General features: G+C 44.5%; 2 protein-coding genes across 6 annotated transcripts in view; both read right to left on the bottom strand.

The window, feature by feature from the left end:
• The window catches only part of prickle2b (prickle homolog 2b), a 60,066-nt gene extending 56,960 nt beyond the window's left edge, over nucleotides 1-3,106 (bottom strand). Inside the window, exons 1-2 of the mRNA XM_018734193.2 lie at nucleotides 2,957-3,106; nucleotides 1,693-1,778 (exon numbers count right to left, since the gene is read on the bottom strand). Coding sequence (XP_018589709.2) covers nucleotides 1,693-1,778; nucleotides 2,957-3,082 — 212 coding nt within the window. The 5' untranslated portion in view covers nucleotides 3,083-3,106. The remainder of the gene's footprint in view (nucleotides 1-1,692; nucleotides 1,779-2,956) is intronic.
• Nucleotides 3,107-10,964: 7,858 nt separating this feature from the next.
• adamts9 (ADAM metallopeptidase with thrombospondin type 1 motif, 9) overlaps nucleotides 10,965-22,708 on the bottom strand; it is a 54,570-nt gene continuing 42,826 nt past the window's right edge. For 3 of the 5 annotated variants that reach the window (XM_029247853.1, XM_029247856.1, XM_029247855.1), the window contains 8 exons: nucleotides 19,873-20,043; nucleotides 18,841-19,035; nucleotides 17,350-17,479; nucleotides 17,167-17,261; nucleotides 16,679-16,773; nucleotides 16,424-16,557; nucleotides 14,885-14,976; nucleotides 13,672-14,492 (listed from right to left, as the gene is read on the bottom strand). In XM_029247853.1, the coding sequence (XP_029103686.1) occupies nucleotides 14,151-14,492; nucleotides 14,885-14,976; nucleotides 16,424-16,557; nucleotides 16,679-16,773; nucleotides 17,167-17,261; nucleotides 17,350-17,479; nucleotides 18,841-19,035; nucleotides 19,873-20,043 (1,254 nt within the window). In that variant the 3' untranslated portion in view covers nucleotides 13,672-14,150. Of the gene's footprint in view, nucleotides 11,236-11,563; nucleotides 11,671-13,620; nucleotides 14,493-14,884; nucleotides 14,977-16,121; nucleotides 16,141-16,423; nucleotides 16,558-16,678; nucleotides 16,774-17,166; nucleotides 17,262-17,349; nucleotides 17,480-18,840; nucleotides 19,036-19,872; nucleotides 20,044-22,708 lie in introns of those variants that run through there. The other 2 variants (XM_029247854.1, XR_003797237.1) reach the window with 2 other exon arrangements.

Here is a 22,708-nt window from a genome sequence, read left to right as displayed (position 1 = left end):
AATGTCAGTTGCATAAAAGACCAGTGACACCAGGAAGGGATTCTGTCCAGCATCACATATATAACCTGTTTCATAACCACAAAAAAAAAAAAAAAAAGTATTGTTTGGTTTAAATGGGGGAGGAAGGAGAAAGAATGAATGAATGAATGAATAAAAATAAGGCTCCATGTCAAAGCATAGAAGCAGACACCAAATACTGACTGGCCCAGAACATGAAATATTCTAAGGCATGCATAAGGGGGGAGGGGCGAGTGTCCTGGGATTGAACAACAATATACAACATGATTCCACTATAGGTGCAAATGGGCAAGGAAAGAATGTGACAACTGACCACACAACCAGGAAAATGTACAACACATACTGCTGTTGTCTGTATCAAAAACGTACCAAACGCTCCTGTATTTATCTTTCCATTTATCTATTAGACACTTTTCTCCAAAGCAATACTACATAGAGTTCACTGGAAGTTATCAGCCCATACACCTTATTCACCAAGGTGACTTACACTGCTAGATACACTATTTACAATGGGTCACTCATCCATACATCAGTGGAACACACTCTGTCACTCACACACTATGGGGGAACACGAACAGCATGTCTTTGGACTGTGGGAGGAAACCAGAGCACCCGGAGAAAACTCATGCAGACACGGGGAAAACATTCAAACTCCACGCAGACTGAGTGGGGCTCGAACCCACGTCCTCTCACACCACCCAGGCGCTGAGAGACAGCAGTGCAACTTTACACCATTTCTTTGGGGCACAGAACATTATAATCATACACAGTATAAAAAAAATTAAATTTAAAAGCATGCTTTGAGGACCTGCTGCATGCCACAGGGCATGGTTCTGTTTTCAGCCCTACGATGGGCTGTGCTGGTAAAGTAGGGTTCAGAATGCCAGCTCCATGGCACGGCATTAAACACACACACACACACACACACACACACACACACAAAAAACAACCTTGGCTCTAAATTGTAGGAATCAGTTCCCACTTATTGTTGCGCTACAAAGACATACAATTAAGGCACATTCCTGTGCTGCTTGTTGCCCTGTAACCATCAGAGCAAAGAAGAGCCACGGAACACGACACACTGCGGCACGATACACTCGTCGAGCCCCGGCTGTGAATGCCTTAACCATCTAACTGCCATGCTCGCAAGGGCGAGAACAGAACTTACACCGGAACCAAGATTCCCAGCTATTATATTTAAACATGAACACTGAATAAATGCAAAAATCACAACAAAAGCTAAACCAATTGTGTTGCCATCTTTATAAGTAATATTTTGCAGGAGAAGCCTGACAGGTAATTCATACACACGTATGCTGGTCAAAGGTCAAACCCTCTGGATTTCCATTTCTAATGTATTATTGAGAAACTGGAGTGACGTTAACGTGTGATCAGTAGAGCAGCTCTAAATGTAAACTCAACCCTTATTAGTGTGTCATCTTATTTTTAGCATGTCTCATTTCCATAATAATTAATTGAAGGTATTCAAGTGTTTCAGGTCACTCGTTTCCTGTTACGCTTAGATTATCTCTCCCCCCCAAAGGGGGCTTCGAAGACATGGAAATTAACTACAATCCCATGGTTGTACACCAATGCAATTCCGTCCGATTCCTGTCGAGGCAGACGGCTCCTGTTTTCCGAAGGCCATCCCCAGCTCCAGCTAAGGTACCATACCTCCAGCTGTGCAGGACGAAGCCGGGACACCGATGTCCACATGCGGCGCAGGGCTGCCCGCGGTCAGGGTCGTCCAGCAGGCTGAACTGAAAGAGGAAAAAGTCAATTAAGACCAAGGACAGCAGGGAATCCTCCACATCTTACTGAAAAATCCACCCAAATGGAGCAGGACAGCGTGTCCAACCCAGGACAATTACTGTGTCGCAACCGACAGAGCATTTAAATTGCATGGCGATGGTACGTTGGACGTTTATAAGGACCTGCACGAGCCATACCAATTAGGCACCAATATATATTTTGTGGTGGTCGATACCTGAAACTCCCTCCAGAACAGTACAGAGAAGATCCAAGTGATGAATAATAGAAAAGTGCAGGGCGGCACACGGCGACTCTGGACGCCTTTTTGCAGAGCAGTGAGTAACCCTCTGGATGCCACTGTCCAAAAAAGGCGCCAGAGTCGCCGTGTGGTGTGTCGCCCTGCACTTTTCTATTATTCAATGAGCCATTGCTGTTCATCAACGAAAAAAAAAAAAAAGAGAAAATTATAAAAAACTTGATCAACAACATTAAGAAGTCATATGAAATATTATGAAGCCACATATAAGTTATTTATGCGCTGGTTACGTGCACTAGAGCGCGAGGGACGGACGGACGGACACACACACACACACACTGGAAGGTCGGTGAACCGCCGCGTTCACTTCGTTTCGTCCATCACTGGGGGGTCTATATAAATAAGAGACTCCTGAATGGAAACCGCGGCTCTTGTTCCACCGCTGAGCGCTACTGGGTTCGTGATCTCGGCCCGCCGATCGATGCGCGCGCGCGGAAACACAGTCACACACTTCACCTCACTTCACTTCACCTCACCTCACAAAACTTCACACACTTAACTTCACGTCACGTCAGGGCGCCGTCCACTCGCACAACGAGCGAGCAGCGGCAGGTGCGTCTCTCGTAAAGCGAGACCCCGTTTGGGCGGGAAATAAATAAAAGTCACTTTTACGTCCGTACGTGAGACTCAGCGACACCGAGTGATCGAGTTCGTCGGAAAATGACGTCTGGCGACGAAAAAAAAAATGCTAAGAAGGTCATGAAGGAGCGAGAGCAGAACAGCCGATGGAAAGTTCACCTGGCGCCGTCAGCGCGCGCGAACACAACACTCCAAGTGAGCGCGAGACGCGCGACAAACAACGGGCTATATAATTATTATATTACGCGTGAAATGCGCTCGAACCCAGGACCGAGCGCCGCGGAAACTCACCGACACGTTGGAGCTCCTCTTTCTAGAACCGCGGGCGAACATCGCGGGACGTGCGGACGCGACAGAGAGAGACTCTCTTTCAGCGCGCGTGCGAGCGGATCCCCACAGCTGTGCGCGCGCACCCATCGGCTGCCTGGCGACGCCTGAATGAACGATGGACGAGCGAGCGAGCGGGTGGGTGGTGAGCGGATGAAGACGGAGACCCTCCGTACCTCGCGGCTCCACCCTGTCGGACCCCCCCCTCCCCCCTCAATGGCGCTGCCCGCTGGTTTTGGCCCCTTTAACCTCTTTCTCTCTAATTTAGTAAAGTCCCTCTGATGGGGTGTGAAGAGCCTCTGGATTTATATTAGTGTAATTTTAATAGACCTGCAACATCACTCTGGATGCATTACTTGAAGTGACCATGAATGATTTACACTGTTGTGTCACAAAATACTGGTGTACAGGAAGCCTGGGACCCCAGGAAGTTTCTTTGAGCAGAACACAGCAAGCACTTTTGTACCACTCAATATGTAAAAGTGCATGTTAAACATTTATTTATTTATCAGACACTTTTCTCCGAAGCGACTCCCAACGAACTCCATGTGTTATCGGCCAACGCGCCTTATTCACCGCGGTGACTTACACTGGGTCACTCATCCATACATCAGTGGAACACACACACACTCTCTGTCACTCTCACACTATGGGTGAACCTGACCAGCATGTCTTTGGAGTGTGGGAGGAAACCAGAGCACCCAGAGGAAACCCACACAGACACAGGGAGAACTTGCAAACTCCACACAGACTGAGCAAGGCTCAAACCCACATCCTCTTGCACCACCCAGGCGCTGTGAGACAGCAGCGCTACTCGCTGTACCACCCGAAACAACAAAGTGAAATTTCCCACACAGAACCGCAGAATGCATCTGTACTGCCGAAGAGCTCTCACAGCTCCAAAGATGTCCATTACTGAAAAATGCATCATTTTTATTTTGACAGGATCTGGACAAAAGGACTTTTTCCTTGATTCAGCCGAGCGAAATTCATACTTCGTGAGTCTGAGTTTTCACCTTTTCACCAGAATAATTTGTCTCATATCCTGGTCACATTCAGCTTCATCAACATTATAATGAACTTTTCTTTCCAAAATTACATTAGTTCAACTGGATGAAGAGCACAGAAACGTTAAGACTCTCATTACATATTGAGATGTCACATTTTCCCGGGAAAAACATGAACAGTTAAATAGATGAAGAGAATATTTTTGTGCTGAAAATATTTGCGGGCTCTCTGGGGTTCCTAGAAAATATTAAAGAATAATTCTATTTCTTGCAGGAAAAGGAGTAAACATTTATATCAGTGTCTCTGCAATGTCTCATTTTTAAAATAAACTGTGCCAAGAATGATCAAATGGGGTTTTTATGCCACATTGAACCATGTGAACACGCTGCACAGCCTTTGGCCAGGAATCCTTTGAGCAGAAGTGATGGTGCTGCAGGGCCCAGACGGCTATTCCAGGTGGCACTCAGTGTTTGGAACCCGCAGCTCTACTTTTACCTGCATTTCTGCATAGTTACCCCTCCAATTTTACAAGCTCAGTCTAGATAAAGCAGGGGAAAAAAAAAAAGATTCAAGCATTTTCAATGTTCAGGGACAGCAGATCAAAATGATCCTCCAAACTGATGCAAATGATGGCAGAGTTTTGATTTCCGGAGGAGCGCTTAGTGTGTAATGTGTAAATTTGTACTGAATCTAACAAAAAAATAAATCTGCAGATATAACAAGCTCCTCAGACCCTTTTTTCCTTTTTGGCTCAAATGCTTTTCACAACACTCGGGGATTTTTCAGCAGCAAACGCAAATCATATTCCAACATTGCAATCCAGGCTCACCTATATACCTGTGTGAGGAATTACATGTTTGTCAGAACTTCCTGGATTTTTGTACAGGTGGTCCTGCTTTGTCCCCTGATACCATATATACCTATAAACCATAAGGACATATGAACAGCTAACACGCATTAATGCTATGCTGTGTGAAAGTGCTTTCCTATATTAATTGTGTTACAATTAATTGTGTTAAAATAATACCAATACACAAGAATAATTATTATATAAATGCACTATAAAAGAGTCATGCTGCTAAAAAAATTCAATTATAAAACTAAAAAAAAAATTTCTATTCAATTTTAAAAAATTAATTTGTATTATTTTTTTTTTTAAATTCACAATTAAAATTGAATTTCTATTCCGTTTTACTTTAGCTTTATTCCTGCACTACCGAAACTCTCAATTTTCATTTCCTAACCATCATAAATAAAAAGTAGCTTGAAGGGAATCACGAACGAGAAGTTTTATAAGCAAAAGGAAATTAAGACTGGGCACCAAGAAGGAGCTAATAATACCGAGGGGGAAACCTTTACAAGGAGGACCTTCACGAGAAACGTTCACATTAAGAGTAGTCTACAATCGCTCATCAGAAGCAGGGTCACGGCGGGCTGGAGCCTAGCTCGGCGGTGCAAGGGGACACACACACACCCTGGGCGGGATGCCAGTCTGCTGTAGGGCACCCCAAGCAAGACTCGAACCCCAGGCCCACCACAGAGCAGGCCCTGGCCAAGTCCACTGCGCCACTGCGCCCCCCCACATTACGAATATTCCAGTTGGTATTCAGGACGGGAGTTAAACAGAGAGCAGTTACTTTATTTAGCGGAAGCTCTTGCGCAGGAGGATGTGTGTGTCCAATATGGTAAAAATGGAAAAGCCTTGAGAACGCTCACTAAACACGTGGCGAACGGGAACGAACGTTCTGCCAGGTCGAGGCCTTTCCAGGCGGCCGGGGAGATTCTGCGCATTTCCGCCGCTCTGGAGGATGAGCCGCCGTGATGCGGAGTGGATTTGCCTACCGCGTGTGCAATAACCGGACGTAATCTCCCCTCGGTGCCGAATCTGCTGAGCTGTGCCTGGGTTCGAGGGTTCGAGATCTGGTCGACGTGAGGTTGATGCGGACGTGAGCTCAGGCTCGCATCTTTCGTACCGTGCAGCTTCAGCAGCGGAGAGGTCACCCAGCGGTAGGAAAAGCTTTGAACCGTGGATGAACCTCAAGCTGTGATCGCGCCCGCTGATGTGGCACGAGATGACGGCTGGTTCGGGTTAATCAGCTCTTGGCTCTGGGGCAGCCCTTGTGACGCCAAGGTACCTGCAAAGGGGTCAAGGGGTCGCGGTGCCTCATCAGTGCCTCGTCACACTTGGCTACTGTACGATTAGTCCCTGTGTGTGTGTTGTGGAGATGGGAGCATTGGCTGATAACGGCAACACAACCCAACGACAAGATGTGGGGGAAAAAACGTATAGCATACAGAACAGAAACCTGTAACTTGATAGTTATTGGTTCAAGTCCCAGGAGATCTGGGTTCGATCTCCACTCAGTCCGTGCAGAGTTTGCATGTTCTCCCTGTGTTTACGTGGGTTTCCTCTGGGTGCTCTGGTTTCCTCCCACAGTCCAAAGAGATGTTGTTCAGATTCCCCCATAGTGTGTGAGTGACACAGAGAGAGAGTGTGTGTTCCACTGATGTATGGATGAGTGACCCAGTGTAAGTAGTGTACCTAGCAGAGTAAGTCACCGTGGTGAATAAGGTGTGTGGGCTGATAACACTACATAGAGTTCATTGGAAATCGCTTTAGAGAAAAGCATCTGCTAAATGAATAAATGTAAGTTAGCAAAGGAATAATAATGAAGGAGCCAGACCTGTTAACTAGTTACCAAAGTGTCAGTGATTCAGCCCACTGTGACCGTCTAGTTAGCATTTAACAGGGTGTTTATTGAGATGCAGCGGAGGAGCAGATGAGAACCAGAGGAAGATGACCTCATGCGAAGGATGAGCAAGATCTGTGGGGAAAAAAGGGAAAAAACAAGACGACTTGATGAGTCGACTTGTGTGAAATAGTCATCGTCACCCCATGCTGTTCACGCTCATGCGTATTCATGCTTTCAGTGGTGGCTGCGGTTTTGCAATCCTCACCGGTCCCCACGCAGCAAGGCCACCGCCAACGACGGCAGGAGGCGATCAGGGAATGGCGCGCAAGCTGTTCGGAGGAGCATCGCAGCAGTGCTAGCAGTGCCAGTGCAAATGCCAGGGGCCTCTCGTGGGCTGGCCGTGCAACATCACTCATGTGATATAAACAAAATGAAAAACGGTAATCACAACTAATAATGCGATGTAAGTTTATGGTGCAGATGGGAGATCAGAAGATACTGAAGGATTCAGCAGCTCTGAGGGACAGAAAGAGCTAATTCCACCCCATAGGAAAAGTAAGAACCTACTGACTCTTGATTTTGGACCCTCTGGAGAAGGACCGCCAAGCAGTCAGAGGTGGAGGAGTGTAGTGTTCATGCTCCCCAAATTGTAGGGAATGGTCAGGTTCTGTAGGTTGCATAAGAACAGAGGATTCTGGGTGACGTACTTCCCTATCTCTGTTGTGCGATTTAACGACTGGGTAGCAGAAGTTGCCAAGAGCAGTTAGACCCATCACCTTCTAATCAAAGGACCCAGGTCAGAATCCCACATTCTACTGGAGTACCCTTCGTCAAGGTCCTTACCTTGATTTACTCCAGTAAAAGTAGCCATCCTACATAAATGTGTAAATTATTGTAAGTATCTTAGTAAAATAATCTAACAACGCATGTTAATAATCTAACACTTAAGTGCTTTGGAGAAAATTTCAGCTAAAGGGATGAACAGCAATTATGAATGATATTAAAGCCATAGATCCACAGAATCAAATATTTCAACATTTTTGCTGAGAGCTCTTTAATATGCGCTAAACTGTCCGGCCTCACCGGATGCCATTAGCACATCGACTGTTCATTTGTCCAGAGAAGACCATGCACACCAAAGCTGGGCTCTGGCATGGAAATGATCTGGGAGGTGAGAAATGCACAAACAGTGAAAATAAGCAGTATTAAAAGTCAATTTATTTCCTTCAATGCTTCCCTTACTTGATCCCATACATATATCATTCACTTCGTGATGCGACGTTAGACGTAAGACATTGACAAAACTTACACAGTACAAAGACGTAATACACCGAATGAGTGCATCTTAATTGAATAATTCCTAAAACAGCCACTCAGCACATTCATACCACTTCCTTGTAAATGCAGGATGCATACTGGAGATTAATGATAAAATACGCAAAAGTGCATACAATATTATCAGGATCAATGACTATGTAATCTAAGTACAGCTGCTAAGTGAAATAAATATTTTTGATGTTTTCAAAGTTACATTTCATGTTAACATGATGGAAAATTAATGATCATTCATAGCGAAACAATAAAAGGGTGTAATAATCAAAACAACATTCCTGTTGCCTTGTAAACATGGTATAAAACATTTCTCGTAAATTGCTACATACGCATGTAAAACTGTATTTTAATTCTTCACATAATCCCTCATTTCATCTGCAGAACCTGAGAAAATGTAGTCTTAATGACCTGGTACAGAATTTACTGTTAATACAATACAAAATCAGATGTGAATTGCCATTCTTACAATCATTTAAAAACAAAAAAAGACGGCAGACAAATGACAGTTCTTATTTTGGCTCCATATGTAGTGGTGTGAAACATTCCCTTTGAGTTGTACATTAATTAGAAAACATTTAAATAAGGCACAAAGTAATAAAGTCATTCATCCGTGTTGCGTAACATACCTGTGATGTTCGTTACATGTAAATTTCATGATTTCTGAGGATTAATCCCTTGCACTTCAATCCTCTCGTGGGTCTTTTCTGTAGCCCTTTGTCTCTAATTCTCCAGAGTTAATTTTCACGCACGTTATTCCAAGTGTACAAAACATTTGGAGACTTCACAAAGTGTGGTAACTTCAAAGCTGAGGTAAACTACTCAGATGGCTAATAAGTTATTAAATACATAAATAGATCAGTCTCTGTGGAGGCCATAAGTTCATTCAAAAAGACATCTTAGAATGACATGTCAAACACATATATTCTGATTTTATATATATATGTATATATACACACATATATAGTGTGTGTGTGTGTATATATATATGAATATATATTTAGAAACACACTTGCCTAAATGACACAAGCCATTAACTTTATTACACAAAAAAAATATATGATATAAAGTACCCTGATTTATCTGTCACGAGATAGGAACTATAAAGCAGACTGAACTGAACAACGTGAGGCAGCTTCAAGCCATGCGAAATGTCGGCTCTTCGCCTGGAAAAATATCACCTTTCACGACAAGCAGATGAGCGGTGCTGGCTGGTGCAGTGCCAACGCCAGTTTCGCAGCACGACCCCTGGGGTTCTCTCGGCATCTCCGAATTTCAGTTCATCCCCGGACCCCTCCCGCTAAGGCGTTTGGACAGGAAAGGATAAACCTGAGAACAAACGCACGGATTCTTACTGACTGACTGCATCTTACTTTGTTTTATCAAAACCGTAAGTGTTGAAAAACAGGTAAAGTATTTTTTGGACGAGAAGTCATGGTAAACAGTAAATTACTTCGCATTAGTGGCATAAGTAATAGTTCAGTCCAAAGCAACTTCCATTCATTTTAAACAATGAACACTGACATTTCAGAGCTGATCAAGAAGTGGTATTAGATATTCGCAAGGCTACAAAACTGTCTGGCCGCACTTATCGTGCATGGTAGCATTATGTAACGCCACTAACAGAATAAGTTGCCCACTATTATTATGTGCCGCCGTGTGTTTCCTGCAGCTCACTAGGCGACAATGAGGAGATTTGGATTCGCTGCTGATCTCCATGTCTCCCAATTCATCACTGTTCCTGTAAAGCTGTACGGTTTCGTTGCTGTCGGTGTCGCTGCTCATATCTTGAAAACAGAGGAAGAGCTGGGCATACTGGATGTGGAGGTGGACTTGTTCAGCCTCCATCGCCCAAAGATGTACCCTCGAGTGAGCGAAGATGTGCACTGCTTCCACAAATCAGACATATCTCATGCGCAGATATAATAAAGTGCTACAAGAGCACAGAACTGCTTGATGCTAATGGCAGTTCAGCCTATGTCCTAAGATTCTGTCCCACTCTTCAGCAGACTTACTGACCTTTCAGTCAGACTCTCCCTCTTAAACGGTTCTATCTTCCTCCATGGTCCTCTGATTACTCTGTTCTACTCCACTGTCCTGCCCTGTGCTCCCCAGTCCTACCACAGCAATATCCCACCACCATCCCCCCCCGCCGCACTCATGCCCAGCCGCCCTCCTGTCACTCGCTACCACGTCTCCTTGGGCTTCCAGCTCTCCTCAACCTGTCCTGCTTCCAAACCTGTGCAGACACTGCCTTCCTTTTCATGCCAGGGCCTTAACAGCTCCTCCTCCCAAGCACATCCACTTGCATTTCTGGCTGACACACACACACACACACACACACACACACACACACACACACACACACAAAGGCAGACTCATTTCCCTGTGCCGCAGCCTGAAGCCTGTCCTGATCGCTGACTGGAAAGCGCCCCAGTGCACACACAGGAGGGGGACCCTGTGGACCTCCAGCTAGTGCCTGTGGGAAACACCTGCTTGCCAGCAGCTGCTCCCTGTGCTCCTGCTGCTCCATCACACGCTCCAGCGAAGTGCGACAGCGTTGAAACACAAGCGGATTCCCCTGGACCCCACTGACATTTGCTGCTGTACGTGCAGCAGTGAACCTTCCCGCTGGTGAAGACAGTCAAGAGAAATGAGTATTTATAACTATCACCTTGGATTTTTCAGACTAAAACTGTACTGTGGAATTACATTATTAAAAGGGGGTGCAGTGGCACAGTGGGTTTGGCTGGGGCCTGCTCTGTGGTGGGTCTGGGGTTCGAGTCCTCCTTGGGGTGCCTTGCAGTGGATTGGCATCCCGTCCTGGGTGCGTCCCGTCCCCCTCCAGCCCTCTGCTCTGTGTTGCTGGGTTAGGCTCTGGCTCGCCATGACCCCGCTTGGGACAAGTGGTTGTAGACATTTTGTGTCTCTGTGTGTGTGTGTGTGTGTGTGTGTGTGTGTACATTATTAAAAAAACCTATTTGCACTGAGTGGATGGTAAAGGCCTTCAAAAAAAGTATCTGAAGCAGTATTAAACTTAAATAGTTAATGATAGAAAAATAACTGAGTAAAATAAATAGTTTAAAAAATGCTATATACAATAATTACATCTTGTACTGTACATATTAACACACGTGAGGGAAAAGAGGTCATTTGTAAGAAATAAATCCTTGACCGATAGCACCACAGGACTTGAAGATGACCAGAATACACCTGTGAAGGAAAAACAAACATTCACATTAAGTAACCTTTGACAAAGATTAGCTGTATCGCTAGGCATTAGACATTAAAAGAACATTAGGTTCAAGACTGAAATTAAAGGACAACAACACAAGTGAATATAATGCATCAGACTGTACTTATTTACCGCATATTTGGCCATCTTCACAACGTCAAAGTAAAATGGGCCATTTACAGACATACCCCAAAGAACAGGAAAAACGGGTGTTTCCTTTAGTCATAGGAAAATTAACTGGGAATATGTGGCAGAGGAAATCTAATATACACAGAGTGAGGAAAAGGTACAGCAAGAGCAAAGTACCTGACAAATCCTGGGAGTCACTTCACTTTGACATGCAGGCCAGACCCACTGAAGAGAGTACATTTACCACAGTAGCCTCCACACATTCCTGTCACTGTGCTGCCATCCTGTGGAATGAAGCAGGAACGTCACTGTCGCTGCTTCCAATTTGCTATTTGGCACAAAACACACCGGCTCCACTTACGAACACTATTGGGTTGTTCACATCTTGTTTTGTTCATAACTCAGAAATCATAATCAAGGAATCCCTTAATCCCTCTGGTTCTGTAAAAACCTTGGGTATAGCAGCCCTTAATAAAAACACTGAAAAACTTGTTAAACTTTGAGGTATATTAATTAAAGCTAATTTAGAATTACTCAAAATAAAAATACATTGTCTCCCCAGATTCATATTCAGTCCCAACTGAGGACCACGTTATCCAATAGGATGTGCAACGTTTGTTATCTTACTACTTTGACTTTAACATCATTATTTTTAGCTGTCAAAGCAGTAACTGCGCATTTTCGTACTGATATCACGAAAACACAAGAACACCGAGCACAGACTATAAACACTGTGGAGGAGAGTTGAATTGAGGGTTTCCCATGCTCCTTTTCAGGTTGAGTGTGTTTTACTGCCCTCTACTGGCCCAGAGTGCAAACACAGATCATGTTGGCACCACTATAAACAAAAATGTGAAGAATATATACAATTTTTCTTACAAAAAAAAATAAATCTGATACATCTGTACCTTTGAAAGTCATAACCCAAGGTGTGTAAATTTACTTTGTAGCAGTATGTAGCAACAAGCCGATATACTTTTTGATCTGAAGAGCAGTGACAAATGGACAAATAGAGGATCTGTTTATATTAAGATAAAGGGCATTTTTGTGAAGCTGTGAAGTTTTGCAGAAAGAACATTCGACACATAGTGGGAAAACAGCACAAGAGGAAAGACGTGAATCTTTCACATCTCATCCCACAACAAGCTGTTCTTTTTTCCTTTGCGCTTCAGGCCGAATAATCTCATTGTCAGCACCTCCCGGCAGCACTTGAGCTAAAATAACTGGCTTTCAGTAAACGGCCTCATCAGAGGCTCTCGAGTCCACAGTGCTTTGAGGTGTACTCCCTTCTCCCAGCCGCTGCCAGCCCCCCTTGCCTGATTTCCATCACAAAATGGGCCACATAGCTCTTTTCTCCAGCTGCTCACTGTAGCCCTCGCATTGGCTGATTCAGGTACCAAAGAGCCTCTGAGAGGCTGAGAAAGTGACCCCAGCTGGGTCTGTTCCCAGAGCCTCTGAGAAGGCCAAGAGGAGAAAAGGCTGCCATCGGGACTGCGAGCAAACAAGGAACTGCTTCACAGCCATCAGACCAATCCTGCACAGTTAAAAAGCCGCAAAATAACGATTCAAATATGAAATTCGCCGTATGGTTCGTTTATGTAAAAACTGGAAAAACAAACAGTGGTAAAATTGTACCTCACGTTGTAACCTGGTTCTGGGATAGGCTCCAGACCACGGCAACCGTGCATTGCGAAAGCGGTTACTGCTAATGGATGAGTGGATGAATGGACAGACAGTAGTGAAATTCCAATAGACCTGTGCTGTATGACATTAGAGGTTTGGCCAAAAACTGAACTTTGAACTGATTGAACTGAACTAATTTTTGAAATGATGTGTGAATTACGTGTACAATGCTTGGTAAAACTGGTACTGGTAAATTACCGGTACTTGATTTAAATTTAGTTTGAGTACAAGTAAACTTGGAATACGGGGGGTGCGGTGGCGCAGTGGGTTGTACCCGGTCCTGCTCTTTGGTGGGTCTGGGGTTCGAGTCTCGCTTGGAGTGCCTTGCGGCGGACTGGCGTCCCATCCTGGGTGTGTCCCCTCCCCCTCTGGCCTTACGCCCTGTGTTGCCGGGTAGGCTCTGGCTCCCTGCGACCCCGTATGGGACAAGCGGTTCAGAAAATGTGTGTGTGTGTGTGTGTGTGTGTATGTAAACTTGGAATAAATTTTATCTATTAAGTGACCAAAAAACTGCGTTTCTCATAAGAAAAGGGGAGGATGTCTGCATTTACCTGTGATTTATGTATATCAGCAACAGCATAGTTTCCTTGTGAAACCCATTTTGTGTCTTCAGCCACGATGAAACCAGTTCCGGAAAGGTTGATACTGAAGCGACCCTGGAAAACACGTCGAACGGTGGACATGAATACCCACGATGAAGGACGAGTATTTGTCATTCTTACAGTAGGTGGCAGAAGTGCTGCAGTGCTTCATAAGTTCCAGTAGTCTCAACTTCTCCACTAACTTCAAAGCTGAGAAAATACACAAGTAATAATAATACTAATATTGTAATAAAGTGCACAAAAGTACATGCAAATGCCTCATCTGTTAATCCTCAGTTTTATAACCTCTTCCAATAACACAATGAAAATAAAATATTTAGTATTTTTTCCTTTCCAACCCACGCCCCTTCGTTCAATAAATCAAACACACTGAAACTGGGCTCGTGCCGATCCACACGGCTGCAGACTGTCTGCATGCCCAGCATTGGGTAAGAAATGTGCACCGTTCCAAGAGGGACTGCGAGCTATACACGGACGTTTCAAGTCCATCTTCCTAAGGCAGCTGGGAAGAAGGAGGCCTCAAAGTAGGGTGATTTCATTTGCCCTCCCTTGAGGACAGCTGGCTGGACCACTTTGAAGGTTCTTGTCGCATGGTCTGCAGTAACAAACGCAGATGGACATGGAAGAAGACCGCAAATGCGACGCGGTCTCCTCAGAAACAGCCCCCGACAAGGTCCATTCCTCTGCGTCTGAACCGATTGGCTTGGGGCGACGCGGAGTGTGCCGCGTGCCCGTCTGATGTCCCTGGGTCTGCGCTGGATCACGTCCCACAAGGCGCTCGGACAAGATGCCTCCGGCAGGCTCTGTCTACATGGTCTCCGCTTTGAGGTGGGGGAGCATGAAAAAAAAAGTCGCTTTTCCACAAAAAAGTTGCAGTATTTCTAGCTTTCTGCAGCTCTCATATTGCTTGGTTTACCATGCAGATGCTTCAGACACACTCTGCACACTCCGGCCACCCTCGCGTCATATTAATCCATTCATACAGCTGACTGCTGAGTGAAGAAACCCATGTCAACTACATTCCTGAAAATCTCCTCCTGGGAGTCAAACCTAAAGCCGCCAGGCAACATCAAGTTCCTTGATGACAGCACTAGCTTGGGAAACACACAGTGAGCGGGACCTTACAAAGCACTGTTAAAGGACATTAAACTCAGTTTCATTACTTTCACTCTGCAGTAAGATCATGGTCTAATGAGCTGCTCTTCGGTCTCACCTGTGGACACCTGGTGGCGCTGTAACAGTCCCCAGCTGTGGCGAACGGCACCTGGTGGCCTTCGTGCGTGAAGGCAAACTGCCAGTCAGTTGCTGAGTGACAAGGAGAGGAACTGTCTCAGAACAGCGGGCAAAAACACTTTGGAGTATTGTACGGATGTGTAGCGGTGGTCTCGCCTAACTGTGGACGGCCCACATAATGGTGCGTATAAAAACCTGCACCCTGCGGTCTCTTTCCAAGAAATAAAAGCGCCTTTTTTATTGTTGTTTTTGGAGCTGCCAAATATGTCAGTATAATTACAGCTAGAACAGAACTGCGGGGACTTCGGGCCGATCCCGGCCTCTTGCGTGTCTTTGATTGTCAGCTCGTCTGTGGCCGTAAAACACATCTTGAACCAATTAACCCTTTAATGCTTGGCCTTAATTAAATGTCAGCACATACCGCACACAGAGGAGGCTTTCATTTTTACCTTCTCTCAGAGTCAGCACACGCACACACACACACAGATGTGCACAAAAAAAAATCGTTAACACCAATGTCGAGGTTTCGATGACTTGTCCCTCACTTTCCCTCCTACTCCTCCTCCTCGCTATTCCAGCACAATGATGCTGGTACCATTAGACAATTAGAGGTTGCATTGTAGTGCAACCCATGCCATGTTAATCCAGACCTCCAATGAACCTTTTAAAAGAGTTTTTTTTTTTTTAATCACAGATGAATCGGGAATAAGGTTATGCTATAATTCAGAGTATCACAACAAATCAGAGAGGGTTATATGACTGGGATCATATCAAAATTCAAAACTTGCAGAAAAATTTCAAGTGGTAGGTTCTGGTCAACCTGCCAACAGGCAGAGCAATACAGGTGCACAAACTTTTCTTTCATATTGACAGGTCATGCTTGCTCGGGCCACTTGTTACTGCAGGGAATGAAAGGCAGAGCTGCTGAGGGATACTGAAGCCATGTCGCCTGCTCCATGCCACAAAATGCACCTCTGGCTGGCAGTCAGAAATGCAATCCAGATGTGCAGCCTCAGCTTGAAATTCTGGCTGAGCCCTGAGGGTGGATGGGGACAGGGGGCCTTCTGAGGACACTAAGAATATGTGATGCTGCAGCTGATTTATTTTCTTACGTAAAGACCCTAGCAGTGAGACTGTCTGAATTCTCTGACATCACAAGAATGGCTGGAGACTGGGGGCTCTTCCCTGCACCCTGACACACACACACACACACACACACACACACACACACACACACTTTACACTGCATCTTTGTCACGTGAACGCTAAGTCAGCGCAGCCGAATGAGACTAAGAAGGGAGCTTGTGCACTTGGGGGCGGTGAGTTCCTGCTTCACCCTCAACTGCTCTCATTCACCAATGACAGAGAAGTGGCACTATAACACATTTTCCTGATCCCTGCATGGTCTATAATAGTGAAATGAGGATAGCTAAAGCTCAGGGATGATGACACAGAGGTGAAGGAAACCCAACAGGTGAGATCCTGGATTGAACTGCTACATCCGGGCAGCATTACTCACTGACAATCTGCATCTTGTGGAGGTCTAAGCGCACTTTGCTGAAGACAGACAGCCCCGCCGCGGTGTAGTCCCTTCTACATGGGCAGTCCTCCCGCCGGCTTCCATTGTAGGGGCATTCCGTTGGGTTGGTGAGCCTAGGTCAACAAAATGGACATTGAGATCACAGTTTTTCCAGAAAACGATTAAAAAGAAGAAGGGCAGCCCTGCCACTAATCGACACTTGGAGGCAAACTCAAGGCCAGAAGACGCCCCTACCTGAAGGCATAGACCTCAGAGAAATTCTCTGTCTCGCCCGCTGCCAGCGTGATGTACTCTTTGGGTGAGTCTGACTGCATTCCGGCACAGTAAATCTGGGGGGGGGGGCATGGCAAGACAGATTCACATTTATGTAAAAGAAAAAAAAAAAACAAATACTCCGAAGACACAATGGATTTCAAAAACAGATCTGAATCACCTGCACAATTGCCCTGAATTTAAGAGTGCTCCCCTGACATGGTCAAGACAGCCAGACTGAATACTGGTCTATTGAGGTCAAGTATAATAACTATGTATATAACAGCAAGGCACAGTTTTGGATTGTCCAGGAACAGAATATATGGCAACTGCATATTTGAGCACAGCATATGTTTAGTGGAAAAGGTCAGTCTTTCAGAAAAAAAGGAGTTTGGCAAATTAAGACAATTTTGCACTGTTTAACCTTTAAACAGACATACGACATAAGAGACACAATAGAGTGATCTCACCTTAACTGCTTTTCCCTGAACACTGAGCAGCTGCTCTCCGTCAAGCACTCGGCCAGACAGCACCTGGGCGTCAGTGCAGCTGGTGGGTAGATGGCCTACAACGGACAGGAGGCATGGTTGGAGGCAGGGATCAATAGAGCACGGCACGACTGAGGATGACAAACCAAAGAAAAAGGTGCTCACAGGGAGGGCCGCTGCAGGCCTTGCGTCCCTCTGGTTTGGTCAGGGTCGGACACTGGCTGCTCTCCTTTCCTTCTGATGTGACACATTGCACTGTTCTCTCTGTCACTCCCTCTCCACAGGTCACAGAGCACTGACGGGACACAAAGCAGCACGAGCCAAAGTGCTCAGTACAACACCATAAAGGCCCCCAAAAACAAGATGAAGATCATATTGCTATTTATAACTGAAACCAACAGAAAAACTGACAGCAGGACTTCTCAACACAACTAGGTTTAATTATAAACCAAAAAAGAACCAAAACAGGCCCCTGTTGGGCAAACACAACAACAGAAAGCCAAACAAAACAGCATGCTTAAAGTTCTAGCCCAAACTGTTCCCAAAAGCCAGTCCCAAGTCCTCAGGCCAGCTACTTATTACAGTCCTCCCTTCTGACGCTTCAGTGAGTGCAGCTGGCATTCATCATTCATTTAGGGCAGAGGCGGGTCCTTATAAACTGTTCTTCTTCCACTTCCTGCTAGACTGCCCATCAGTTCATATTTTATATCTATCTATCTATCCATCTATACTCATATATATATATACACACACACACACACACACATACAAGTGAAGCAGAAGTGCAGTAGTGTACTGTAGCTGGCACTAGTGTACCATTTCTGGTCTCGTGTTCACTTTGTTTTCACAAGTTTGTGCAGTGGCAGTGCAAGAACGACTGTCAAGCCTCCTCCCACCGCAACTCACAATCAACTGTCCTCTCTACTTGATGAGTCCAGTAACAGTTTATAACAGCAAATTACCTTCTTTGCTTATTTTAAATTACTGTCTGTACTTTTTTTTTATATAGAAATTTCGTTATTGAAAGTTTGTTGCTTACTATTGGATATAAGAAAAACAATTTGTTTTTGACATGTATGGTTTAGAAATGTCCCCATTAATGCCCTTATTAAGTATTTGATAATTTATGTGAGAGATATATATATGTATATATGTGTTTTACAGTGATTTTGTACCATTTGGTAAACTTGAAGTGGAGTTTTTAGACGGGCTGGCTTTCAGTGTCCAATATTTTCATATCGACACTATTTTCAGGAACAGATTAATTTTGTAAATCGAAAGATGACAGCACTGTAAATAAATATTCCATTGCAGCTGTTATTTCCTAATACCACCAGAAAAAAAGGATCTAATCTTTTCCAAGCACTACAGTCAAAAGCAATGGTTTGAAATGGAAAAATTCATCTCTGAAGTTCTGAAATGGACTGCAACTTATTCAAAAAAAAAGCATGAAATGTTTTGTTGTTACTATGATAACATTATGTAACAGGCTGCCACAGAAATTAAAAAAAGAAAATGTCACATGGGCAACAGTCAGACACGTGTAAAATTTCATTTTCAGATTAAATGAGCACCATTTACTTCAGTGTTATCGTTGTGACCAGTGACCTGTACAGGAGAACAGAACATAAGTAATGAATGTATAAGGCTACTCACAGGTCCCCAGATTCCAGCTCTCCAGGACTGTGCGTCAGGACAGGGAGCCATGTTACACACAAGGATGCTTTCTGGTGGTGTCCCGGGACAGCTTGATGATGACTGGTAGCCGTATTCATAATGGTCTTTCCCAGAGTGCACTTCACTGCAGGACACTAGCCTCCTCTGGTAGCCCTGTCCACAGCTGACCGAACACTGTAGAGGCACAACAAGATATGACAACAATACAATGGCAAGTGCTGTAAAAATTGAGTTTTACTTCTGAAAACTGCAGAAAATTAAAGAATGCTGATGGCTTACTGCAAAATTAAAGAATGCTGATGGCTTACTGCAAAGTAGCCAACTTTTAAGCCATTTTACTACTCATACTTTTCCACAATGTGGTCAAACCAACTTTGTTTGACTTTGGTCCCATGGTCTGTGGGACTTTTTTTTAACTCTAGTACTGGAGACCCAAAACAACATGCATGAAAAAAGAGAAGGAATTCTGACTGCCAGTTGTTTTGCAAATTGTCTAATTGTCTTAAAATCAAAGTGTTGTAAATATGCTTTTTCATTTTTTTTTTTAAACAAACCACATTTTGCTGGTTTACATTTATCTACCCTATGCTTTTATCCGAAGCAAATTACAGCATTAAAGTATTTACATCTATTGATCCATTTATACAGCTGGGTAATTGTGACCAGAGCAATTTTCTAGGGTTAAGCACCTTGATCAAGGGTATTACAGCAGGTGGGATTCAAAATTAAATCCTTTGAGTGTAAGGGAGTAGTTCAAAAGACTATGTCACCTGCTGCTCCCCAGGTTGACCTTTTTGTGCAACAGTATGTTGTGAGTATTCAAAATTCCTTATTACAAATATGTTTTTTCATTCATGATGCTTCGGATTTCCAGTACTTGGAGATAGTGTTCTTGGAGAAGATCTAAAAGACAAAGTGACCTCTACTTGTATGTTCATTTACACATACCACACATGTGCACTTCAGTACTCTTTGTTCAAGTGCCAACCTGGCATGGCTGAAAGCACTCACCTCTGACCATTCGCCGGTGATCCACACGAACTCGCAGGCCTGTGTGTTGCAGACCTCTGTGTCCGCAGGCTTCTTCTGACTTGTGCAGTGTGTGTCGTGTACCTCCGTGTCGTCGGCACTTAGACACAGGACCGTTCGCCGTCTGTACCCCGTTCCGCAGCTTTTACTGCACTGCATTGAAAAAGGTGATCAAAGTCAGTTTGGCAAGTGCAACGCTGCAACCAAACATACTGTTTGAAAAGCAGCACAGAGGTGGCCAGTGGTGGTAAACTTCGTTCCATTAGAAGATATATGAGAAAATAATAGAGTTTAACATATAAAATGCAGTTATTTTTATACATTTACTACATTTACATTTATTAACTTAGCAGATATTTTTCTCCAATGCAATGTACAATGAATATTAAGTAGTATTAATTTAAATGGCACCTTTGTCCAAGGTGACTCACAGTGCTAGATACCTGACGCTAAACTCCATACGATCATTCACTCATCTACACAGCACAGTAATGTAACACACACACACACACACACACACACACACACACACACACACACACACACACACACACACACACACACGCGCAAAATGGGCCATTTAAAGTTTACCTGAAACTCATGTATTTAGACTATGGGAGGAACCAGGAGCACCTGGAGGAATCCCACGCAAACATCGGAAAAATGCACAGGCTCCACACAGACTGATCCAGATTTTTAATATAATCTACAACCTTGCTGCACTCTTGAATAAGTAATATGAGACAGTAATCGTCTGTTTATGTTCAGAAAGTTACTCTTGGCCAAGGTCCATACCCAGGGAGAAAAGTAGGACCAGCCGATCCAGTTGTGAGCTTTAACGCTAAAGTACGTCTCTATAACTGACTTATGACTGCTCATGTGAATGAAAGGGTCTCTTGAGCGCAAGTCCATTAGTATGTGTGCTCATTGCATCAAGGTCTACGGTAAACTAAAACCTTGACGTCTGTTCCCACTGGTGTTTCAACTCGGGTTCCCGAGCAATGAGAACCTTGCGTCACAAAGGCCGGAGCATATAAAACCGCTCCAGCCGCTCTGAATGACTTCCAGCTGCTCCACGTCCTGGTCTATGTTCACCCTTGTCAAATAACTCAAGCGTTTCAAAATGTTATTGTGAGCCGTGAGAAGGAATGTGCCATAACGGCATGGCTTTTCAGGTCAAAAATCGGATACACTCCTGCAAGAGTACGTCTTATTCCTCTGCAAAACAATAATCTGATTGCACAGCGTTCCCTCTTGAACACTTCAAACATGACAGTAAACAATTCTAGGCCTCAAGGCCTCTGAATATGCAACATACAAGCTATGCGCTCAATTTTTCCTTCTCACCAGACAAGTCCTGCAACTTAATGAATCAAAATTAAATGCGACTGAAATAAATGAAACTATTAACTTTTCCTCATCCAGTGAACATCACACACACACTTGTTTTGTTCCTCATTTCAGTCTTATCAAACAGACCCAGGTTTTAATTTGACAGTTTCGAGCCACTTCATTCATCAACAGTCTCACAAAGAGTATTTTCATTCAAAGCAAATTGCGCTTTTCTGTTTTTTCCTCTTCAAAGGTAATTAAGGACACTTTCAGTCACATTAAGGAAGAAGAATGGCAGGTTAAAAATGCCCCACCGAGTGCTCCCTGTACAACAGCAGTTAATTGAAGGAGATGGATGCTGCACCGATTTCTGAGAACCGTGTCACATGCTGAAGGGTCACGGAGGGCAAGGAGCCCCAGCGGCCCCGCGTGGGGCAACACGACCCGTCCGACGTCCAACAATGGCAAATGCTCCCGTAATTGCCTGCAGCTGTCCAGGGGCCACGAGGGGGGCCAAGGCCATATTTCCAAGCTGGGATTTTGCCTAATTGCAATTCTTCTCCGTGCTGAAACTTCATGCTGCTTCCTGACCTACATCCACCAGCCTTATATGAACATTGAAAAGAAAAGAAAAGAAAAAGGAACAAGATTTCTGTAAAAATTTTTGCAGAAGGGGGCTTGGTTTTCCTGCACATAAGCCTTCAACACCTACAGAGAAGAGACCTCCTTTTTTTTCAGCATTTTTGCTTCAGCGAAATAAGTACGTGATGCAGGGATAATTTACGAGTGAGCACAGGAGATGTGCTGCAGGATCAGACCAGGGGAAGGAGAACCCGTCCCTTCCTCAAAAAGACCCCTTAAAACACCTTCCACGGCCACGGCGTAATGCGACTCGCACCTTCCCTCACACAGGCAACGTTACTGAGGCGCGTCGTCACGAGGAGGGCGCGCGGCGGGCCTCGGTCATCGCCTCGTGCCCTCCCCTTCCCCCATTTCCCGCCACCCGTGGCGCGCCTCTGTGTAGACCCGGGCCCATCGGCTCGCGCGCCGCGCCGTGCCATAGTACCGGCTGCGACGCCGTCCGGTCTGACAGAAAACAGCCAGAACCGGTGTTCATCCGCCACACGGCACCGAGCGCTCCGCCGCGACACAGGGAAACGTAAGTACCGCTTTACCTCATCGCTTCATACTCTCCCTCTCGCTATATATAGAGAGATTAAATATAAATATTTCTAATATAAAAATATAAATATTTCTGATTAATTCGTCAGCACCACAGTAGAGAGAAATATTATACCAGTATTAACAACTTGAACACTACAGACTTAGAAATAAGTACAGTTTAAATGTTGGCACTATATTTATGACATTCTTACATGTAACATGCAGTTTTCAAAAATGTCTTATGTTTTAAAACACAACGCTTCTATGGCTATGGAAATAAAGTGTAAAAAAAAAAAAAAAAGGGATGCAGAAAAACGCGTAA

Source organism: Scleropages formosus, chromosome 22 (genome assembly GCF_900964775.1).
Source record: "Scleropages formosus chromosome 22, fSclFor1.1, whole genome shotgun sequence".
Taxonomy (NCBI): domain Eukaryota; kingdom Metazoa; phylum Chordata; class Actinopteri; order Osteoglossiformes; family Osteoglossidae; genus Scleropages; species Scleropages formosus.
This window is presented reverse-complemented; position numbering and strand designations above follow the sequence as displayed.